Source organism: Chenopodium album, chromosome 22, assembly GCF_948465745.1.
Source record: "Chenopodium album chromosome 22, dcCheAlbu1.1, whole genome shotgun sequence".
In the NCBI taxonomy this organism is placed as follows: domain Eukaryota; kingdom Viridiplantae; phylum Streptophyta; class Magnoliopsida; order Caryophyllales; family Amaranthaceae; genus Chenopodium; species Chenopodium album.
In genome coordinates, this window is record NC_137855.1 from 36,998,550 (window position 1) to 37,018,882 (window position 20,333).

At 35.5% G+C, this 20,333-nt stretch overlaps 1 protein-coding gene across 1 annotated transcript; it reads right to left on the minus strand.

Moving 5' to 3' along the window:
• Positions 1-10,483: 10,483 nt before the first annotated feature.
• Positions 10,484-12,847, minus strand: LOC145606100 (polyubiquitin). Its single transcript, XM_081662157.1, has 2 exons — positions 12,698-12,847; positions 10,484-12,071 (listed from the first exon to the last, which is right to left on the minus strand). The coding sequence occupies exon 2, from the start codon at positions 12,069-12,071 to the stop codon at positions 10,698-10,700; it is 1,374 nt and encodes a 457-aa protein (XP_081518283.1). The 5' UTR covers positions 12,698-12,847; the 3' UTR covers positions 10,484-10,697.
• Positions 12,848-20,333: the final 7,486 nt, after the last annotated feature.

Consider the following 20,333-nt stretch of genomic DNA (forward strand, 5'->3'; position numbering starts at 1 on the left):
TATAGTCCGTTCGTCCAACTAAGATTGTTTCATTGATTAAAAGAGACAATAATGAGGCAATGTTAGTGAGATATTGTAATGTAATTCATCAAATAATGAATGTAAAAACTTGAAATTCTTAAAGCAAGTATTTTTAATAAGACTCTAAAAGTATAAGGTTTGAATCTTGTCAATCAAATGCTTTAGCTTACTTTTGAGTAGAAGGCCTAAAGCTAGGATCCTCGTCTTCAAGTATTTACAACCAGAAGGATTCACAACGTCAAAGTAACAATTCCCAACCAACTACACCAAACTGTACTTGGTATTTATCCCCCTATTAAAAAACACATTATCCCTACCTTATAAAAAGTGGGAAAATACTCTTATGAATAGTGTTAGGACATTTTTAACCCTAAAAATGTTTAATTACCTTTATACCTCCATTAATGTAGTGTTAGGACATTTTTAACCCTGAAAATGTTTAATTACTTTTATACCCCCATTAATGTTTTATGAATAGTTTATGAATAATCAATGTATTTATTTTATTGTTAATTTGTTATTATTGATCAATTTCACAATATGGGTTTTATTGTTAATTTAATTGCTCACTTGTCAGTATAATCAACTTAGTATTGCTTTAATTATTCTAACCTTCATTAATATGATTATGAGAGGTTTTGATTTTACATTATTTCCTATATGAAGCACAAGGAACTATGGAAGCAAGCATTTGTCCAATATAGTGCAAAAGCAACTATATATGCTGAAACTGAAATTTGATACATGAGAAATCAGGCTCAAGCGTGGGTTGGTGAATCGATTATATTTTGGACTGTAAGAGAAAACAGATGTCCATGATTTTGATATAAGTTTACAAGGGTATTGGTTCATTTTAAAAAGTTCATAAAAGTGAAATCCGAAAGATCATATGAGTAGTTTTAACAAATATATATATATATATACTAAAAGCTAAGATAAAGGTTGGTCAAATACAATAACCAGAAAGTTATTCAAGAAATTGCGGTATTAATGCCATTGAGATAGTTTAGTTAGTTTGGTGACTCTTAAGGTCCAAGCAATAATTGCCCAAGTTTTTACTCATTTGAACTGAAGACTAGCTAGGTAGATATTTGAATTGGGAATGAACTTGATTGACAATTTCACACAGTCAATCACTCAACATCTATTGTTTTTAATTCTTTGACCTTATTTCTCCGCTTAACTTAGGGTCTGTTCTCGTTGACTAAATTAAGTTGAACTGAATTGAACAAGAGTTTTGATTTGTTCAAGATTTCAATCTTTATCTAGGGCCCTCGGAGCCTTCTGATCTTGCTACCGACTTTAGACACACTATATTCGTTGATTCCGAAAGCATTAAGATATGTGAACTGAACTGAACTTATTAGAGCTCAACTGAATAACTGAAATGAATATTTTATGAGAGAAGGAAATTAGGAGCTGAAGTGAATTGAACTTATTAGAGCTGAGCTGAACTAAACTTAACTGAAAATAATCGTATGAGAACAGACCCTTAGTTTTTGAGGTTACTTCATTATTTTTGTAACTTTAACAAAATAAATTACTAACTTATAATATCAATTTACTCTGTAAAATAAATTATTTACAAGGCAATCATTGTTAAATGACATTTGCTGTAATTATTACGATCATAACTTTAACCGATTAAAACTTAAAGTGAGGTGTATTGGTATCTTATATGAATACAAGAAAAATATAGACATGTGATGTCCTGCTAATTGAACCATTTCAATCTGTACTTTAAATATAGCAAACATTTGCATGTCTAGAACTTGATACTTGTAAGAACTCATTCACTAATTCTAAAGTAATTTGCTAAAGTTTTGAGCATTGCTAAGATACATGACATTCAACATATTAATCGCCCGCATATGTACAAATAGTTATAATAAAATGTATGCAAACAAGCATAAGGTATTAAGATTAACTGCAATGACTAAACTTGAAACACTACCTATATCGCGCGCGTAGAATCCCCTAGTTAATGTAAAAAGTGGAAGTAATTTTCTATGTTATAAAGTACGATATCATTATAAAATAAGTCTAGGTGATTTTCTATATAATTAATAATGAAATAAAAACACAAAATAAACTGTATAATTTCTCCATACTTGCTTTTTTCGGAAAATCATTAATCATACGGTGTGATAAAATGAAAAGAAACTAAACTACACGTAGCTTTCTATGAATTAGCCGATTTCTTGTTGGTTTCTGGGAACATAACTAGAAACAACACAAGAAACCACTTAGCCGTGTGGACTTGTGGTTACCGCAACAAATTGGCTTTAATTTTCACGTTACGCATCCTATGGTAGCCCTTACAATTCTTATCTAAGTATATTAGCAAATCATTCGAACATATCAGCTAAGTTTCGCCTAAGTTCTAGCTGCACCATTCAAATGGCTGATTCATTACAATAAAACCTATAAACCAGCCAAATCTTAGATATCGAAGATCAAGCAGCTCACAGTGTCACACTATCAACAGATATGATATACTACCTCCGGAGGTAGCAAAAAGAGAGCTTTCCCCAAATGCTTTCAACTGTCAGCAGTGCAACACGTAATCAGCGAATCTTAAGAGCTGTGATGGCAGTCTGGTAGAGGGGGTCACAGAATTCATGTTACCAAAGATGCAAAACAACATGGATCACATTTGTCCTAAGCTTGTAAACAGTATCAAAGAGGTAAAAAAATGACAACAATGAACATGAACCCATATATGACACAGAGCAACAATGCGAAGACATAAAAACCATCAAAACAGTCCAATAATACATTCTGTCGGACAACCTCTTTTCAAACCTCAAATAATTTGCTTTTGACAACCTCAAGATCACTTAATGGTTACCACCTTATATGGATTTAATGGCCTCAAACTTTCAACCAGCCAGAACAATGATCAATCAATCAATCAATCAATCAATCAAAGCCTTAATCCCAAAAGTGGGGTCGGCTAACATGAACCAAATTTGATTATTCCGTGTAGTCATCAACATAAATCTTTCTCCTCCATCCCTTACGATCCAAAACTTCATCCTCACGTAAATCCATGCACTTCATATCCTTCCTCACTCCTTCCAACCAAGTCATCTTTGGTCTCCCTCTTCCTCGTTTAATCCCTCCATGGTCCCACTCTTCCACTCTTCGCACCGGTGCACCCTCGGGTCTCCGTCTTACATGTCCAAACCAACGCAGACGATTTTCCCTTAATTTATCTACAATGCCCGCCACACCTACTTTCTTGCGAATAACCTCATTTCTGATTCTATCTCTTAAAGTGTTTCCACACATCCACCTTAACATGCGCATTTCCGTAACCTCCATCTTTTTAATATGCTCTTTCTTAGAAGCCCAACATTCTGTACCATAGAGCAACACTGGTCTTATGGCAGTCCTGTAGAATTTTCCCTTCAACTTTAAGGGAATGCTGCGGTCGCATAGCACTCCCGTGGCCGCTCTCCATTTAAGCCACCCTGACTTAATCCTGTGGGTCACGTCTTGATCAATGTCACCATTCTTCTGGATGATCGACCCTAGGTACTTAAAACATTCACTCATGGTCAAATCCTTTCCATCCAAACTCACCACTTCATTGCTTGTCCCCCTCTGAGTGCCAAAACGACATACCAAATATTCAGTCTTACTCCGACTTAGCTTAAACCCTCTAGATTCCAACCTTTGCCTCCATTGCTCCAACTTGACATTAACCCCATCCTTAGTCTCATCCACCAAAACGATATCATCTGCGAACAGCATACACCATGGAACCTCATCTTGAATTGGTCTAGTTAATTCGTCTAGAACCGTTGCAAAAAGAAAAGGGCTTAATGCAGACCCTTGATGCAATCCGATTGTAATAGGGAAATCTTTTGTCAACCCTCCGCATGTCCTCACATTTGTTGACACATCCCGATACATATCCTTAACTAGGTCTACATACCTTCGTGGGATACCTTTCTTCAACATTGCCCACCAAAGTATCTCTCTTGGCACCTTGTCATATGCCTTCTCTAAATCAATAAAGACCATATGAAGATCTTTCTTCTTTACCCTATAAAACTCCATCATTTGTCTTATCAAATGGATTGCCTCCATAGTAGATCTCCCAGGCATAAAACCAAATTGGTTATCTGAAATGCTTGTGCATGCCCTCAACCTTTGTTCAATCACCCTTTCCCACAACTTCATAGTATGGCTCATAAGCTTAATTCCTCGATAGTTAGAACAATCTTGAGCGTCTCCTTTGTTTTTATAAACCGGGACCAAGGTGCTCTTCCTCCAATCTTGTGGGATCCTTGTAGCCGTCCATATCTTGTTGAAAAGGTTTGTTAACCAATCAATACCAATCTTACCCAAACACCTCCACACCTCTATCGGTACCCCATCAGGGCCAACCGCCTTCTTAGGTTTCATCTTCCTCAGTGCAATCTCCACCTCTACTCTCCTAATCCTTCGCACATACTCCATGTTGATTTCTTCATCACTCATAGAGGTATCTCCTATCACAACTCCATTACTTCCATTAAATAATTCATCGAAGTACCCCTTCCACCTGTCCTTGATGCCCTCCTCTTGCACTAGGACCATTTGGTTCTTATCTTTGACACACTTCACCATGCCAATATCCTTCCTTGCCTCTTGTCTTCTCTTTGCCATCTTATAAATGATCCTTTCTCCCTCCTTGGAATCAAGCTTTTCATAAACCTCCTGATATGCCTTTTCTTTTGCTTGGCGAACAGCTGCCTTTGCCTTACTCTTAGCCTCCTTATACGCTGCAAAGGTTTCATCACTCCTACATTTTCCTAAGGCTTGATAGCATTCCCTTTTTTGCTTAATTACTGCTTTCACCTCTTCATTCCACCACGAAGTATCTCTCTGTACCGAAGTTCTTCCCCTTACTTCCCCTAAGACCTCTTTGGCCACTCTTAGGAAACAGTTCTTCATTCGTAACCAGGTCATGTCCGGATCCACCTCTCCATCCCAATCCGCTTCTTCAATTACCTTTTCTGTAAAAACCTTAGCTTTTGCATCCCTTAGGGTCCACCATCTTATCCTTGGTTCTTCTTGTCTAACTTTTTTCTTCGCCTTCTCTTTCAGACGAATAGTCATTACCAATAGCCGGTGTTGGGTGACCACACTCTCCCCTGGGATAACCTTACAGTTTATGCAACTTTGTCTATCTATGCTCCTTGTGAGCAGGAAGTCTATTTGAGTTGCATTTGCTCCATTCCGAAAAGTTATCAAGTGTGAATCCCTCTTCTTAAACCAAGTATTAGCCAAAATTAAATCATATGATTGGGCAAAATCCATAATAGCTTCACCACCGGCGTCCCTCTGCCCATACCCAAAGCCTCCATGGACACTCTCATAGCCATCTCGGCTCGCCCCAACGTGCCCATTTAGATCCCCTCCAATATATAACTTCTCTGAGTGGTGGACACCCTGCACCACCTCGTCTAGGTCCTCCCAAAATTGTCGTTTCTCTTCTGCATCTAAACCCACTTGGGGAGCATAAGCACTGATAACATTCACAATCTCCTTGCCACATAGCAACTTCAGCCTTATCAACCTATCGTTCTTCCGATAGACCTCGATCACCTCTTTTGCCAACCTCTCATCGAGAACCACACCAACTCCGTTCCTAGCTCCACCATTCCTTGTTCTGTGGCTCGTTTCTTGCCCAACATACCATACCTTATACCCCAAAACCAAGCCTCGAGCTCCTTCTCCTGTCCATCTTGTCTCTTGGAGGCACATGATGTTCACGCGTCGTCTTTTCATTACTTCTACCAATTCTGCTGATTTTCCCGTAAGAGACCCCACATTCCAAGAACCAATCCGCAAACTAAATTCTTTTCTCCCACGCTCCCTCCTGATCCCAACTCCAAGTCCTTGATTATTTGACACCACAATTGGGCAATATGGCGCGTCGCTTCTGGGCGACGACCTAGCAACCCTTACATACTTATCACTGCACCCGGGTCTGGGAAGTGCAGCGCGTCGCTCAGTAGAGAACGCCCCAATGGCACGCCCTTGCTCATTTGACACCACACTCGGGCAATGTGGCGCGTCGCTTCTGGGCGACGACCTAGCAACCCTTGCATACTTATCACTACACCCGGGTCTAGGAAGTGCAGCGCGTCGCTGAGTAGGGAACGCCCCCACGAAAATATCTGTTTGGCTCATGTCATGGGATGTGACGAAGTTTTATACTGGCTGTCACTGGCCTACCGTAACCCTCCTCCTTTATCCAGGCTTGGGACTGGCAGCGGGAAACCCACTGGCGGAGTTAGCCAGAACAATGATCCCTGGACTTAAATACCTCCAAACTCATGCCAGATCAAAATATATGGATCTGACTCAGTGACTCTCTTCATAGCTTACAATTGAGTAACACTTGAAAACTCACACATTGTGCATAAAGCAACATATATGTTCCAAAGCTAGACAGAATTTGCCAAAACTTCTTAAGAGAATTTTAATAGATGACATATTAAGAGTTAATTTCAAGGTGTTGTACGAAATGATTCTAATTACCAAGAATTTGAAAATACAAAAGATCATAACTCAATCTCATCAAAATTTAGACATTTTGACATTAATGAGTCCATGTGCTAGGGAAGTCATCAAACAAAGAGGTAAGCAAAAATTGAATATTCGACCGCAATATAATCAACTGAGAACAAAATTCAGATTCAATCTTGTCCACAAAAGAAGGGCCAATTTACAATAACATTGAATACAAGACCAAAAAAATAAATAAATAAAGGTAACATGCACACAGACTTTGCAGATCAAAACCAAAGAAAAGCAGACAACAGCAACAATAACACACTCAACAAAACATGGCTAGTTCTTGTTCACAAATCCAGCACAGGATGATCTAACATTACCAACCAGAATTACCTGCATTTTTCTTGAAATAATTACACAGGTCCAATTAGTTTTCACTCCATGGTTGAGAAGTCGAACCTCACACAATTCTGATAAACATTAAGTAACAACCAAAAAAACAAACCATACTGAACCCTCGAATAACAGCAATCCATAATTATCCAGCAAAAACAAAAAAAACATACATGCAAAGAAGACAATGCACTGTGCAAACACCAACCCACACTTACATTTAGGAAAGTAAAATATATACATTATCCATGCTGTCAAGCATAGCAAACTACAATGTCATAGTACATGATAGACTAGAGAGTCAAAAGAGCTCATCAATCAGATGATCATTACCACCAATCTAAGGATGAGGAACTACTCTAAGAAATCCAAAGAAGCAATAGAATAAATGGACCCTTCCAGACCCCAGTCAAAGAAAACTCAAACAGCTAAAAGTACAGGATTATACCAGACGACTCACAGACGGTCAGCAACTCCACTAAGTACCAAACAAACAAACTGCTTTCAGTAGCCTCAAAACACCTAGAGGAAAGGATTATTTCTTTTTGCAGACGGAGAGTAAAGCAGACCTCAAAACAAAAAACTTTTTATTCTCTGGAACTTGGTAAACCCCTACAGATCAGAACAGGTTTCGTCAAACAGATCAAATTACATGAAGAAATATCAAAACATAATGAACACTGGTCAACCTTGCTTCTCAGTTATTGCAAAGCATAGCACAGACTACCCACAATGAGTACAAGGAAAACCTAAGCATGGAACAGAGTAGTAAAATGAAATGAGTTATAAAAAAATTCCTACAATTAATCACATAATCAAGATAGCTACAGAGAGAATAACAGTATAAAACGAAAAAAAAAAGCCACAATTAATGTCTTTGTTTCAAGGCCGTGGCCAAGAGAATCCCTCTTAAGAACCCCATAAAAATGCTAATAAATACCCATTTTCCAGATCTGAGCAAGTGAACAGGGCCAATAACATTATCAGACTGACTATATTGTGCAACTGATCACAAGATCAACAAAGATTAACGGACAGCATACCCATCAACTAATATTCAAAGCACACAACTACACAAGCTTCAACAGCACATCCAAAAGGCAAACAGGAGGGCAGGAATTAGACAACTTCATCTGATTTATTTCAGGTTCAACGGTAATAAATTAAAATCCTTTCTATTGGCCATATCCACCATTGCTGCATTGCCACACAAATCAACAGCAAAATCACTTATTCAGCTAGGTATATTAGTCTTCCAGGTAAAGCCTTAATTTTCTATGACCACTCAGTATCACTAATGATGCCAACAATTTCCTTGTATGTTGAATAATTACCTCCATTCAACAGCCTATAATCATCTCTTTAAAAACAGCAAAATGGAGGCAACAGCCTCAGGCCCTCAAAGCTTAAAGATCCAGTAGTCACACGTCTGTCCAATTATCTCAATCTTAACAACAAATGTTCACTCTGGGAAACATGGCAAAGTTTTAGCAGTCTTCAGCAAAAATCCATCAATCAATGAGAAGTGCTCAGAATTCCCATCAATCATTGAGAAGGCCAACCCTCAAACATCTAATAACCTATTCAAATTCGAAACTACCATATGAGGGTTATAATTAATCAAGCTGCCAAACAGCCAAAGACCCAAAAGTGTAGGAGCTAATGATCCTTAAATGTCTGGTAATGCAAGATAACATCATTTCAATTTCAACAACACTGCCAATGAAAATTAAACCACAGTCCCCAGGAGTTCACACTTTAAAGTACCAAGCAAGCCAAAACACACACGCACACACACACACACACACACACACACACACACACACACACACTATAAACAATAAAAGCATCTCCAGGGTTGACACACTTACACAAGATTAACAGTCATGCCCACACCAACAACTGCCAATTAACATCAGTACAGCCAGAAAAATTCATCTTCGCTGCATGGAGAATAGCAATTTGCAATGACACACAAACAACAAGAACAAGAGAGAGTAATCAACTATAGATACCGAATGAAAAATATTTTGTTCCCAACTTTTAAAATTATCATATCACAATACCACATTGATATAACCTAGAGAAGGTCAAACATTAATTCTTTCAAAAAATGATAATCAACATATGCACAAATCACTTTATACCATCCATAAATAGCTGCCATTGTTAGTATCTCCAATGCTCCAAAGGCAGGCAACAACTACTTTTACACAATCAGAAATACCACATTCACTTTCACATCTCAAAACATTATAAAAAAGTCCAACAAGCCCGCAAGATGTACCATACTAAAATGCATAATACTCAAGAAGGAACATGTAAGCAACCTTTGCAGATCAAAGATTAAACTAAGCTTAACATAGCCTTAAATACGAACGACAGTCTACACTCTACAGTCTTCTACAAGTTCCAAAGAATGCTAATTTATTGAACTTAGGACCAATGACATTAGGGCACAGACTTAATCACTTTCCAGTTTGATTAATTTTCATAGCTCCCAAGTCCCATCCTTCAGCAGTGTATGCCAAAAGGCACAAGGAACAGGGTAACAGAAACAGCAAAATGTTATCTTTAACGTATGATTCACATTTGAAACTTCTAGGGTGTTCCAAGTGCTGACAATTTCGCAAAACCCTAAACTAACTCATCACTAGTCAAACACAAATTTCACTAAAGTGATACATAACACAAAACTTAATTATCTTTGCCTACATCCCCAAGTTCAATTAATGGTGTTGAAAAACTGGAAAACAATTAACATGTCCATTCAGTAGTACCACAACAGCAGGCAACAATTCTATTCAACCTCGAACATCACTACTATTGTTAACAACTAATATCAAATCTGCAACAACAAAAAGAAATCACAATGCTGCCCAAATTCATATGAGAAGTCACGCCGATTAAATAGCTTATCAAAAATCCCAATTTCCATATCCAGTGACCAATAACTTGAATAATAAGAAATGCAAGCATTACCACTAAAACACATTGTTAAAGCCCATGAATATCATTAGTAATCAACGACACAAACCACACCAACAAAAAATAGAAGTTATACCTAAACAGAAAATATATTATCCAAAGAACTTCATGAATTCATAAACACTAACCATAACATAATACCAGAGTGAAACAGATTTCCCATCAAACATCAAAACCCCAACCTCAAACATCTAATAACCCATCTAACTTCAAATCTAGCAAATGAGGGGAAAATTAAACCACAATCCCTGCCAAAAGTTCAGGAGCTGATGCTTCTTAAATGCCTGGTACTGCAAAATAACATTGACACGCTTACGAAAATCGACAGTCATGAGTCATGACCGCACCATATCCATTGACCTATCTAATCTCAAGACATTAATAAACCTCTCAATACATTTGTTAGGTCCATGAATATATTTCAAACAAAAATTAAATCGGTTAGTAATCAATTAAACACGGCACAAAGCATTTGCAGCAAATTGTAGACATGTTATAAGAAATGGCAGGTCCAAGCCATGAAGAAACCAGAGCATAACAATTAAAAAATAGCAGCAAGAGAATGTAGACGCAAACAGAAAATATTTTATTCACATAAGAACTTCATTGAGTTCATAACACCAACCAGAAACACAATAAAAGAGAACTTGATAATCCATAACAACTAAAATAGAAATTGTTCCAACAAATACTTAATGCATCCACAATTCATAGAATAGAAACCCCAACTGAACTGACTCAAACTTCATGCCAACGACCAGAGAGACACCACCATGAGCTTAGAAACCACCACGGAGACGGAGGACAAGGTGAAGGGTAGACTCCTTCTGAATGTTGTAATCAGCAAGGGTACGCCCATCCTCGAGCTGCTTACCAGCAAAGATCAACCTCTGCTGGTCTGGGGGGATCCCCTCCTTGTCCTGGATCTTAGCCTTCACATTATCAATTGTGTCCGAGCTCTCAACCTCCAGAGTGATGGTTTTGCCAGTCAAGGTCTTCACAAAAATCTGCATTCCTCCCCTCAAACGGAGCACCAAGTGAAGGGTTGACTCCTTTTGGATATTGTAATCCGCAAGAGTCCTCCCATCCTCCAGCTGCTTGCCGGCAAAAATCAACCTCTGCTGGTCTGGGGGGATGCCTTCCTTGTCCTGAATCTTCGCCTTGACATTGTCGATGGTGTCCGAGCTCTCAACCTCCAGGGTGATAGTCTTTCCGGTCAAGGTCTTGACGAAAATCTGCATTCCTCCCCTCAAACGGAGCACCAGATGAAGAGTGGACTCCTTCTGGATGTTGTAGTCGGCCAAAGTACGGCCATCCTCGAGCTGCTTACCAGCGAAAATCAACCTCTGCTGGTCTGGGGGGATGCCTTCCTTGTCCTGGATCTTGGTCTTAACATTGTCAATGGTGTCGGAGCTCTCAACCTCCAAAGTGATGGTCTTCCCGGTAAGAGTCTTGACGAAAATCTGCATACCACCACGAAGACGGAGCACCAAGTGAAGGGTGGATTCCTTCTGGATGTTGTAGTCGGCAAGAGTGCGGCCATCCTCAAGCTGCTTTCCGGCAAAGATCAACCTCTGCTGATCTGGGGGAATTCCCTCCTTGTCTTGAATCTTAGCCTTGACATTGTCAATAGTATCGGAACTCTCGACTTCAAGGGTGATGGTCTTCCCTGTGAGAGTCTTCACAAAGATTTGCATTCCTCCCCTAAGACGGAGCACAAGGTGGAGAGTTGACTCCTTCTGGATGTTGTAGTCGGCGAGGGTTCGGCCATCCTCGAGCTGCTTTCCAGCGAAGATAAGCCTTTGCTGGTCTGGGGGAATTCCCTCCTTGTCTTGGATTTTGGCCTTGACGTTGTCAATGGTGTCGGAGCTTTCGACTTCGAGGGTGATTGTCTTTCCTGTTAGGGTTTTGACAAAGATCTGCATTCCTCCCCTGAGACGGAGCACAAGGTGGAGAGTTGACTCCTTTTGAATGTTGTAGTCAGCAAGGGTTCGGCCGTCCTCTAGCTGTTTTCCGGCGAAGATCAGCCTTTGCTGGTCTGGGGGAATTCCTTCCTTGTCTTGGATCTTAGTCTTGACATTGTCAATGGTGTCAGAACTCTCGACCTCGAGAGTGATGGTCTTTCCAGTAAGGGTCTTAACGAAGATTTGCATCTGTATAATCAATAAACAAAGAAAGATCAATAATCATTCAACCAAATCAATTCCAACATTTACAACTAATTACGACCAGATTTCAATCCCTAATTGCAGAAATTTATCGAAGAATTTCAGATCTGATCAAACAAAGACAATCAATTCCAAAAATTACAATTAATTACGACCAGATATCAAACCCTAACTGCAGAAATTTGTCGACGAATTTCAGATCTGATCGATCAAAGATAAGCCAAATCTTAAATCGAAACCAATCTAAAATTGCAGAATTTTAATAATTTATTAACGAAATCAAATCTAATCGGACTACAGGAAAACCTAATCGCAAATTGAAAACTTAAAATTCACCAGAAAATTATCAAATTAGGCGAAATCTAAAAACCTAATTTGTATAAATTTTTAAGACGATTGATTAATTACAATAACATGATCAATCCACAAAAATTTCAAACTTAAACCACATATTTGGATTAGGTTAAAAACTTGATCGAAAAACATGAGAATTATCTCCGATTGATCAATTGATTGAATTACTTTAAACAAAAAAACACAAATTGATTGCAAAATCCACAAAATCTGATCAACAAAGAACAAAAGATAAGAAGAAAAAATAGGGAAATTACCTTGAAAAAGGTTGAGAATCGAAGAGAGAATTGAATTGATAATTGAATGAAGAAGAAATTGTAGGATGAGAGATTATGAGAAGAGGGGGGCCTATTTAAAGAATTAGGAGACCGACTTAAACAAGAAAATACACCTCAACTTTCCCAATGATAAGATGCCACGTGTTAGGGTAATGACGTGTCTTGACCTAGCCCTCACGGCTGCACTACTTTTTCTTTTCTTATAAAGGCGGTTCAACAATTAACGGAGATTCTCACGTTTCCTACCACTTGACAAATTGGGTTTTGTTCCTGTACATGCCGACTTATGGTAAGACTGAGGTCTTGGGCCCTTTTAACGATAATACTTGGGTCTCATTCTCATCGCTTTATGTTTGGTGAACTCAAATTATTTTTAATGAAATAGAATTATATTTGTTGAATTTAAATTATTTTACGAATTCAAAATTATTTTAACTAATTTCTGATTTTTACAGAATTTGAATTTTTACTCAACTAAACTTATTTTACTGAACTAAAATTATTTATTACTTAATATTATTATTTTAGGTGAAGAGAACAGGGTTTTATTGTAAATCTTTCGTTTTTAATACTCCGGGACTGTTCTTTTTATCTTACTTTCAATTAAATTTAGTTCAGTTTCTAATTTTTTTTCTCTCATAAACAATTCATTTTAACTCAGTTCTGTTCAGCTCCAATCAGTTCACTTTAGTAAATCAGAGCAAACCCTCCAATCCTCCATAAGTGTTTTGTTTTAATATTTTACTCTGTAGTTTTTATATTTGCCATGCAATATTCTCATATTCCTTCAATTTTCCTTAATAAATACTGTGTAATATTTTAAAAACCAGTACATTATTTAAGAACAGAGATATAAATTGTTAATTGTTCTCAATATCAAATACTCTTATATTTTTTGACACGATCAAATACTCTTATATTATCATTTCAAATGTACTCCGTAACAAGTATGGAGTAGCATTTATGACCCATGTTTTATAACAATTGACTTGGTTAAACTTGACGTATTAGTCAATGTACGACTTTGACCTTAAATATAAATAATTACATGTTCCAATGTTCATAAAAGTTAGGCATTGTTTAGGTGACATGAATTACCATATAAAATTACGGAGTACATTTTATGAGAAGTTATTTCCCTCTTGAAATTCCTAAGAATTTTAAATTTACAAGCTGTGAGATACACGCAAATTGCGTGTGCAACATAAGAAATTAATATGCATGGCTCGATTCTTTTTTTTTTTTCCTAAAATATTATCTACCTTATTCTAATAAAAAAAATATATTAGTGGGTTTATAAATTTATGAAATCTAGAGGTTAAAAGGTAAGATTCATTATAATGTTCATGCAAATTATGATTTCCTCAAAAAAAAAATTAAAATAAAATAAAATAAAGGATGGTAGTTTTTTTGTTTTTTTTTTAAAAAAAAATGGTAGTTATATTTTTTAAATCATGGTAGTTTTCTTTTGAAAATTATAAAAGATGAAAGGGGTATTTTGGGAAAGTGAAATATTTCACCCAAAACCCCCTTTCACTTTATATATTACTATAGATTTGGTTGGCAATGTGGAAATTTAGAAATCCTATAAATTTTTATTGACATAGAACGCTAGATAATTTACCCCCTCCATCCCCGAAATAATGATCCATTTGAGTTGATTACCCGGGTATTAAGAAAGCTAAATAAAAAGAAGTAAAAAGTATATTGAAAATATAAATTTACATGGGGTTTGTAAAAAAAATAGAAAGAGAAAGTAATAAAATTACATGAAAAATCAAATTTTTATATGGGGAAGCTAATTTTGCACAAATGTTGCTGCAAATTGGTGGGTGTTTTAATGCAAATGGGTCATTCTTTTTAGGACTAAAATTAGACCAAATGGGTCGTTCTTTCAGGGACGGAGGGAGTACCTTTTTTTTTTTTTTTTTGTGTCAACCAAACAACTTAACAACTTCTCAATTTTATCAAAATTCATGAATTTTCTCTACCCACATTTTATGCTGTCAATCAAACGAGGCCTTAATATTATGAAAATTTCTATTAGTACTTATCTACTCTTTTATATTTTATGAATTTACATTTTTTTTTATTATAGAATATATGAATACAAGTAGTAAAAATACTTACGAGTTGTACATTAAACAATTAAAGATATTAATAATCAAATTATACGTCGATAAATGTGCCAATCAAGGTGATGATAATGTTAAGGTGTAACGTACCTATCAATCAAGCACTACAAAAGAATTTCAGTTCAAGATATTTCGATCAGACGGAAATCATGAGGTTGGAGGATCACACGGTGATTAAAGAGTTGCTTATTTAGTTGAATTGGTATTGGTAGTACTAGGTCATATAAGTTGCCGTTAGTTGGGCCGTCTAATCAAACAGTAGGTGTGACAATAGTTTGCAAGTTGAGAGGTGGACTGTGGGACCCAGTATTAATAATGCCGTTGCCGTGACTTTCGAGAACTTAAAAATAAAAAATAAATTGATAATTTTTAGCCATCCATTAAAAAAATTGTGGGATTAGATTTAGATTTTCTAAGCTTACATGCATATCCATATCTCTACTTTTCCTTATTCATTGATTATGAAAAGGAAAGGTCCAAAATAAGAAAAGAATAAAGGCTTTGATGAAGAAAGGAGTATTGTTTGGTAATTTCCCCAACCTTCCACGAATCAACATTACTTCGTATATTGTTTGGTCCATTAATTTAGTTGTTTGCCTTCTACTCCTCTTTTTTGAAAAATTTAGTATTGTAGATCGTGTTGGGTTATGCTTTATATCAAACAAACGAACTTTGAGGTTCGGTAGGCTCAACCCAAGAGCTAATTGTTGTGCTGCAACTTTTGAATGGTTGACTCTTGATTAGCTTAAGGTCACATGTCATCAAGGCGGTTTTCGTGCCTAAGGGTCTGTCCTCTTATGTTGAAATTCAGTTCAGTTCAGTTCAGCTGAGTTCAGTCAGTTCAGCTCTTAATTTCCTTCTCTTATAAAATATTCAGTTCAGTTCAGTTCAGCTGAGTTCAGTTCAGTTCAGTTCAGCTGAGTTCAGTCAGTTCAGCTTCTAATTTCCTTCTCTTATAAAATATTCAGTTCAGTTCAGTTCAGCTGAGTTCAGTTCAGTTCAATTCAATTCAGTTCAGTTCAGCTGAGTTCAGTTCGGTTCGGTTCAGTTCAGTTCAGTTCAGCTGAGTTCAGTCAATGAGAACAGGCCCTAAGTCAAGTTTCATTAAGTTTAGGGCCTGTTCTCATTGACTGAACTCAGCTGAACTGAACTGAACTGAACTCAACTGAACTAAACTGAACTGAAATGAATATTTTATAAGAGAAGGAAATTAGGAGCTGAGCTGAACTGAACTGAACTGAGCTAAGCTGAGCTGAACTGAACTCAGCTGAACTGAACTGAACTGAATTTCAACGTAAGAGAACAGGCCCTTAGTGTGTCTTAGCTAGAGAAATAACTCAACCAAAAACTCTTACATGTCTAAGGCAAGTTTCATTAAGTGTAGTGTGTCTAAAAGTATCAACTCAACCAAAAATTAAGGCTTGTTTGGCATCATTTTTGGTTTTTAGTTTTCTGTTTTTTTGAAAACTAAAAACCAAAAACAGGAAACAAGAAACAAGAAAAAGGTGTTTCCACTTCACAGTTGTCCATTTTCAAAATTATCATGATTCTAATAAGTCTAAATAATTTTTGTTTCATTAAGTGACATGTATAATATACTTTTAAAAAAACAAAAAACCAAAAAACAGAAAACCACAGTGATGTCAAACGAATGGTTAAAGAGACCTAAGAATATGTTTTATACTCTATCAAATTTTCAAGAGATTAAGTGCATCTTGTTTTTGTTCAAATATGATTAAATGCATCTAAGCGTACAAATTTGATATGCTTATTGACAACCTTCCAAGAACATTTTACGAGCTACTGTGAACAGTGAAATCCTTTCAATTTGAGGAGCAAAAGAAGTGTACACAGCCTCACAGGTCCTCTTATTGGGCAAGTAGATTTTGATTGCCCATATTGCAATTGGTCTTGGCTGCACTCTAGTGCAGCCAAGATAGCTACAACAAGTGAGGCCCAAATGCACGGCCCAAATAAAAAATGAACATTTAGTTAAAAAATATGAACATGAAAAAAATGAACATTTAATAACAAAAAATAAACACGTAATAAAAAAATGAACATTTAATACTAAAAAGTTTACATGTTATAAGGAAATGATCATTTATTTAAAATGAATTTGATTATCGTATAATCATAAATATGCTAGACCACGACCTTAAAAATGAACATTTAGTTAGAAAAATGAACACATAAAAAAAAAAAAGAATATTCAGTAATAAAAATGAACACGTAAAAAATGAACATTCAGTAATAAAAAGTGAACATGTAAAAAAAATTAAATAAAAATGAACATTTAGTATATTAGAAATGATTTCACAAAAAAAAAAAAAAAAAAAAAAAAAAAAAAAAAAAAAATTAGAAATGAACCTTTATCATACAACCATAAAATTGGGATCATATACATCGAAAATTCTCCAACTTAAAGGCAAATTCGTTGTACATATCAATACTTATTCATCACTTCTTACTTGTTTCTTCACTAATTCAGAGTCTTTGTCTGCTATAAATACAATTAATCTGTACTCACTAAAATATAACAAATATCAAAATTCATTATCATCACAACATATGTTCATAATAATTATTTAGAATGTTCATAATATATAATCATCAATACAAGTAGTTAAAAATATAAATAATTATCACTCTATATGTCATATATGTTCATAATCAATAACAAATATGTTCGTAATGAATACGAAACATATATATTCATAATAAATTGTTCAGATCTTCAACACTAAATATTCAGATAATTTAACTTTCAACGTATTATATTTTACTTTCAACCTAATAAAAATGAACATTTAGTATTAAAAAATAAACACTTATAAAATGAACATGTAACAAAAAGTTATGAACAATGAACATGATTTTGATAACATTGTATATAATTATTAATGAAAAATAAAGATAATATAAATTGTTGAAATATGTTCATTTTTTATGTATTTATTATTCATTTTCGGTGTACTAAATGCTCATTTTGTAAAAGATGTTCATCTTTAATTCCTACGTGTTCATTTTTTTTACAAAAATTATATACAAGATCAATTGTAATTATTGAAACTGTAAAAAAATTGAATATACACCTTAAATCTAATCTTGATTCATCATAGCTAAATTAATTATTGATTTGTAACATGATTAGAAATCAAAAGAAAGAGAGAGATAGAGAGAGGGGGGGGGGGGGGAGAGAAAATAAATACAAATTAAGCAATACAATTAATATTCATTAACAATTAAGCAATTTGATATTCATCACAAACTTATAATAATTTCAAACAGTCAAACAATAAATCATCATGCATGATCAACGAAATCATACAAAATACAATTAAAATTTGATAAAATCTAACCTCCATTGTTTTCTTTGACATTCAACTTTCTCTCTCCTCCATTTTTTTTCTTTCCTCTTTGATAAAGCCAAATGATTGAATCCGAAACTCATAGATTTAGAAAGAAAGAAGTATACCCATCATAACACGAATTAGTAGCTCAAAAATTTATATAAAGAAACAGAAAACTTTAAAGATTGAAGGGAAATGAGGTAAAGAGGAGAGAGAAAATGTTAAATTGAGAAGAAAACTGAAGAGAGTGAAAAATAATAGAGCTAAGGAAGAAGAAGAAAGAGAATTAAGATATAAGGAAGAAAAAAAAGTGTATGTTCATTTTAACGTACTATATGTTCACATTTAATGGTGTTTCATCTAGCTTGGCTGCACTAGAATACAACCAAGAATTTGTAGACCATATTGTACGTTACTTGAAAGTCTTAACATGATTTATTTGATTTTATTATGGAGTGGCCCAAAATTTTTATAGCCCAGTTTGTATTTGGACACTTCATTTATGTGGGATCATTAATGGTCTAAGGGCCTGTTCTTATTTACTTCAGTTCACTTTAAGTTCAGTTCAGTTCAACTCAGCTCCAATCTTCAATTCATCTCCTAACTTCCCTCTCTCATAAAATATTCAGCCCAATTCAGTTCAGTTCAGCAGCAATCAGTTCAGTTCTAATCAGTTCAGTTCAGCTCACTTCAGTAAATGAGAACATACCCTACGTCTAAAGGTGGGCATGGGTCGTGCCAGCACGCGGGCGGCACGAGCCCGGCACGAAATTGGCACGGCTCAGCACGCGCAAGTGGCATGGCCCGACCGTGAACAAATTAAAAAAAAAACAGGCACGACACGGGTTTGGGTGGAACGGTCACTAGGCTCGTGGCAATTGGCACGACCATCAGCACGACACAATTTTTAATTATAGTACGATTTTTATTCACCAATTATTGAACTACGATTTTTAATTATCATTATAAATTAATGTATTATGGATTTTTCGTACCGGCATATAATAAAATAAGTTACTAATCAATTATTGTGTTATCGGCTTATCGCACTCGTAAATTTTTAAATTATATGCATTGTTGCTTTTCGCTAAAAGTATACGGAGCAATAGAATAAAACAAAAACATAAACGTAAATTAATTAAATTATTTAAACATACTCATTTTTAAAGTTGTTCAAAAAAATATATACATTGATTTTTTTATATTTGAAAAAAATTCTGAAAAAGCCGGGCGACCCGCTTCCCGACACGGTACGACCCGCCGGGCCGTGTGGTGGGCTAGGGTGTGCCAAAAGGTGGCACAGCACGGCACGGCTCGACACGAGCCACGGCCAGGCACGTCCCACGGTGGTCCGGCACGACACGACAAGATGGCCAACTCTAGGCCTAACAATAAAACTTCACCCAAAACATACTACATTTATTTTTTTGATGCCAAAAACATACTACACTTATGAGGTTACACTAGGTTGATTAGTCTGAAAGGTAATTTTGGTTTAACAATACGATGCCATGGGATCTCTAATCTAGTATTTGTGTTGTTCATGACCTTTTTTCAATATGATTGGATCTATAATAAGTTTACTTTTAGGCCCTGTTCAAATTTATTGAACTGAATTAATTGAAGCTGAACTGAATTAAACTGAGCTGAAATAAATATTTTATGAGAGAGGAAAATTAGGAGGTGAACTGAATTAAACTAAACTAAAGTGAAATTAAGTAAATGTGAACAGACCCTTAATGTATGTAGTAAATCAATTAAAAAAGAGTTGTTTTTAGTTCTTAGAGCTCTTTTGACAATAAGAGTTTGTACTTTGGAGTAGACTGATGTTGACCCTTATAGCAATTTTTATTTTCACAATATAGATTGATTCATTGATAAAAAGTTCTTTCTTGCAAATGTATAAAAAATTAAATCAGATAAAATCCATATTTAAGATACAATTATTGTTGCATATTCAATATTTTTCTTTTTGTTATCCTTTTAGCGACTTCTAAAGCTTCTTCAAAACTTAGACAAAATAGAGAGCAAGGGTTCAAAGACGAAAACGTTATACTTCCTTTTTTTTTCTTTTGTTTTTAATTTTTTATTATCACGCACGTTTGCCAACGCATGTTTTTAATGCTT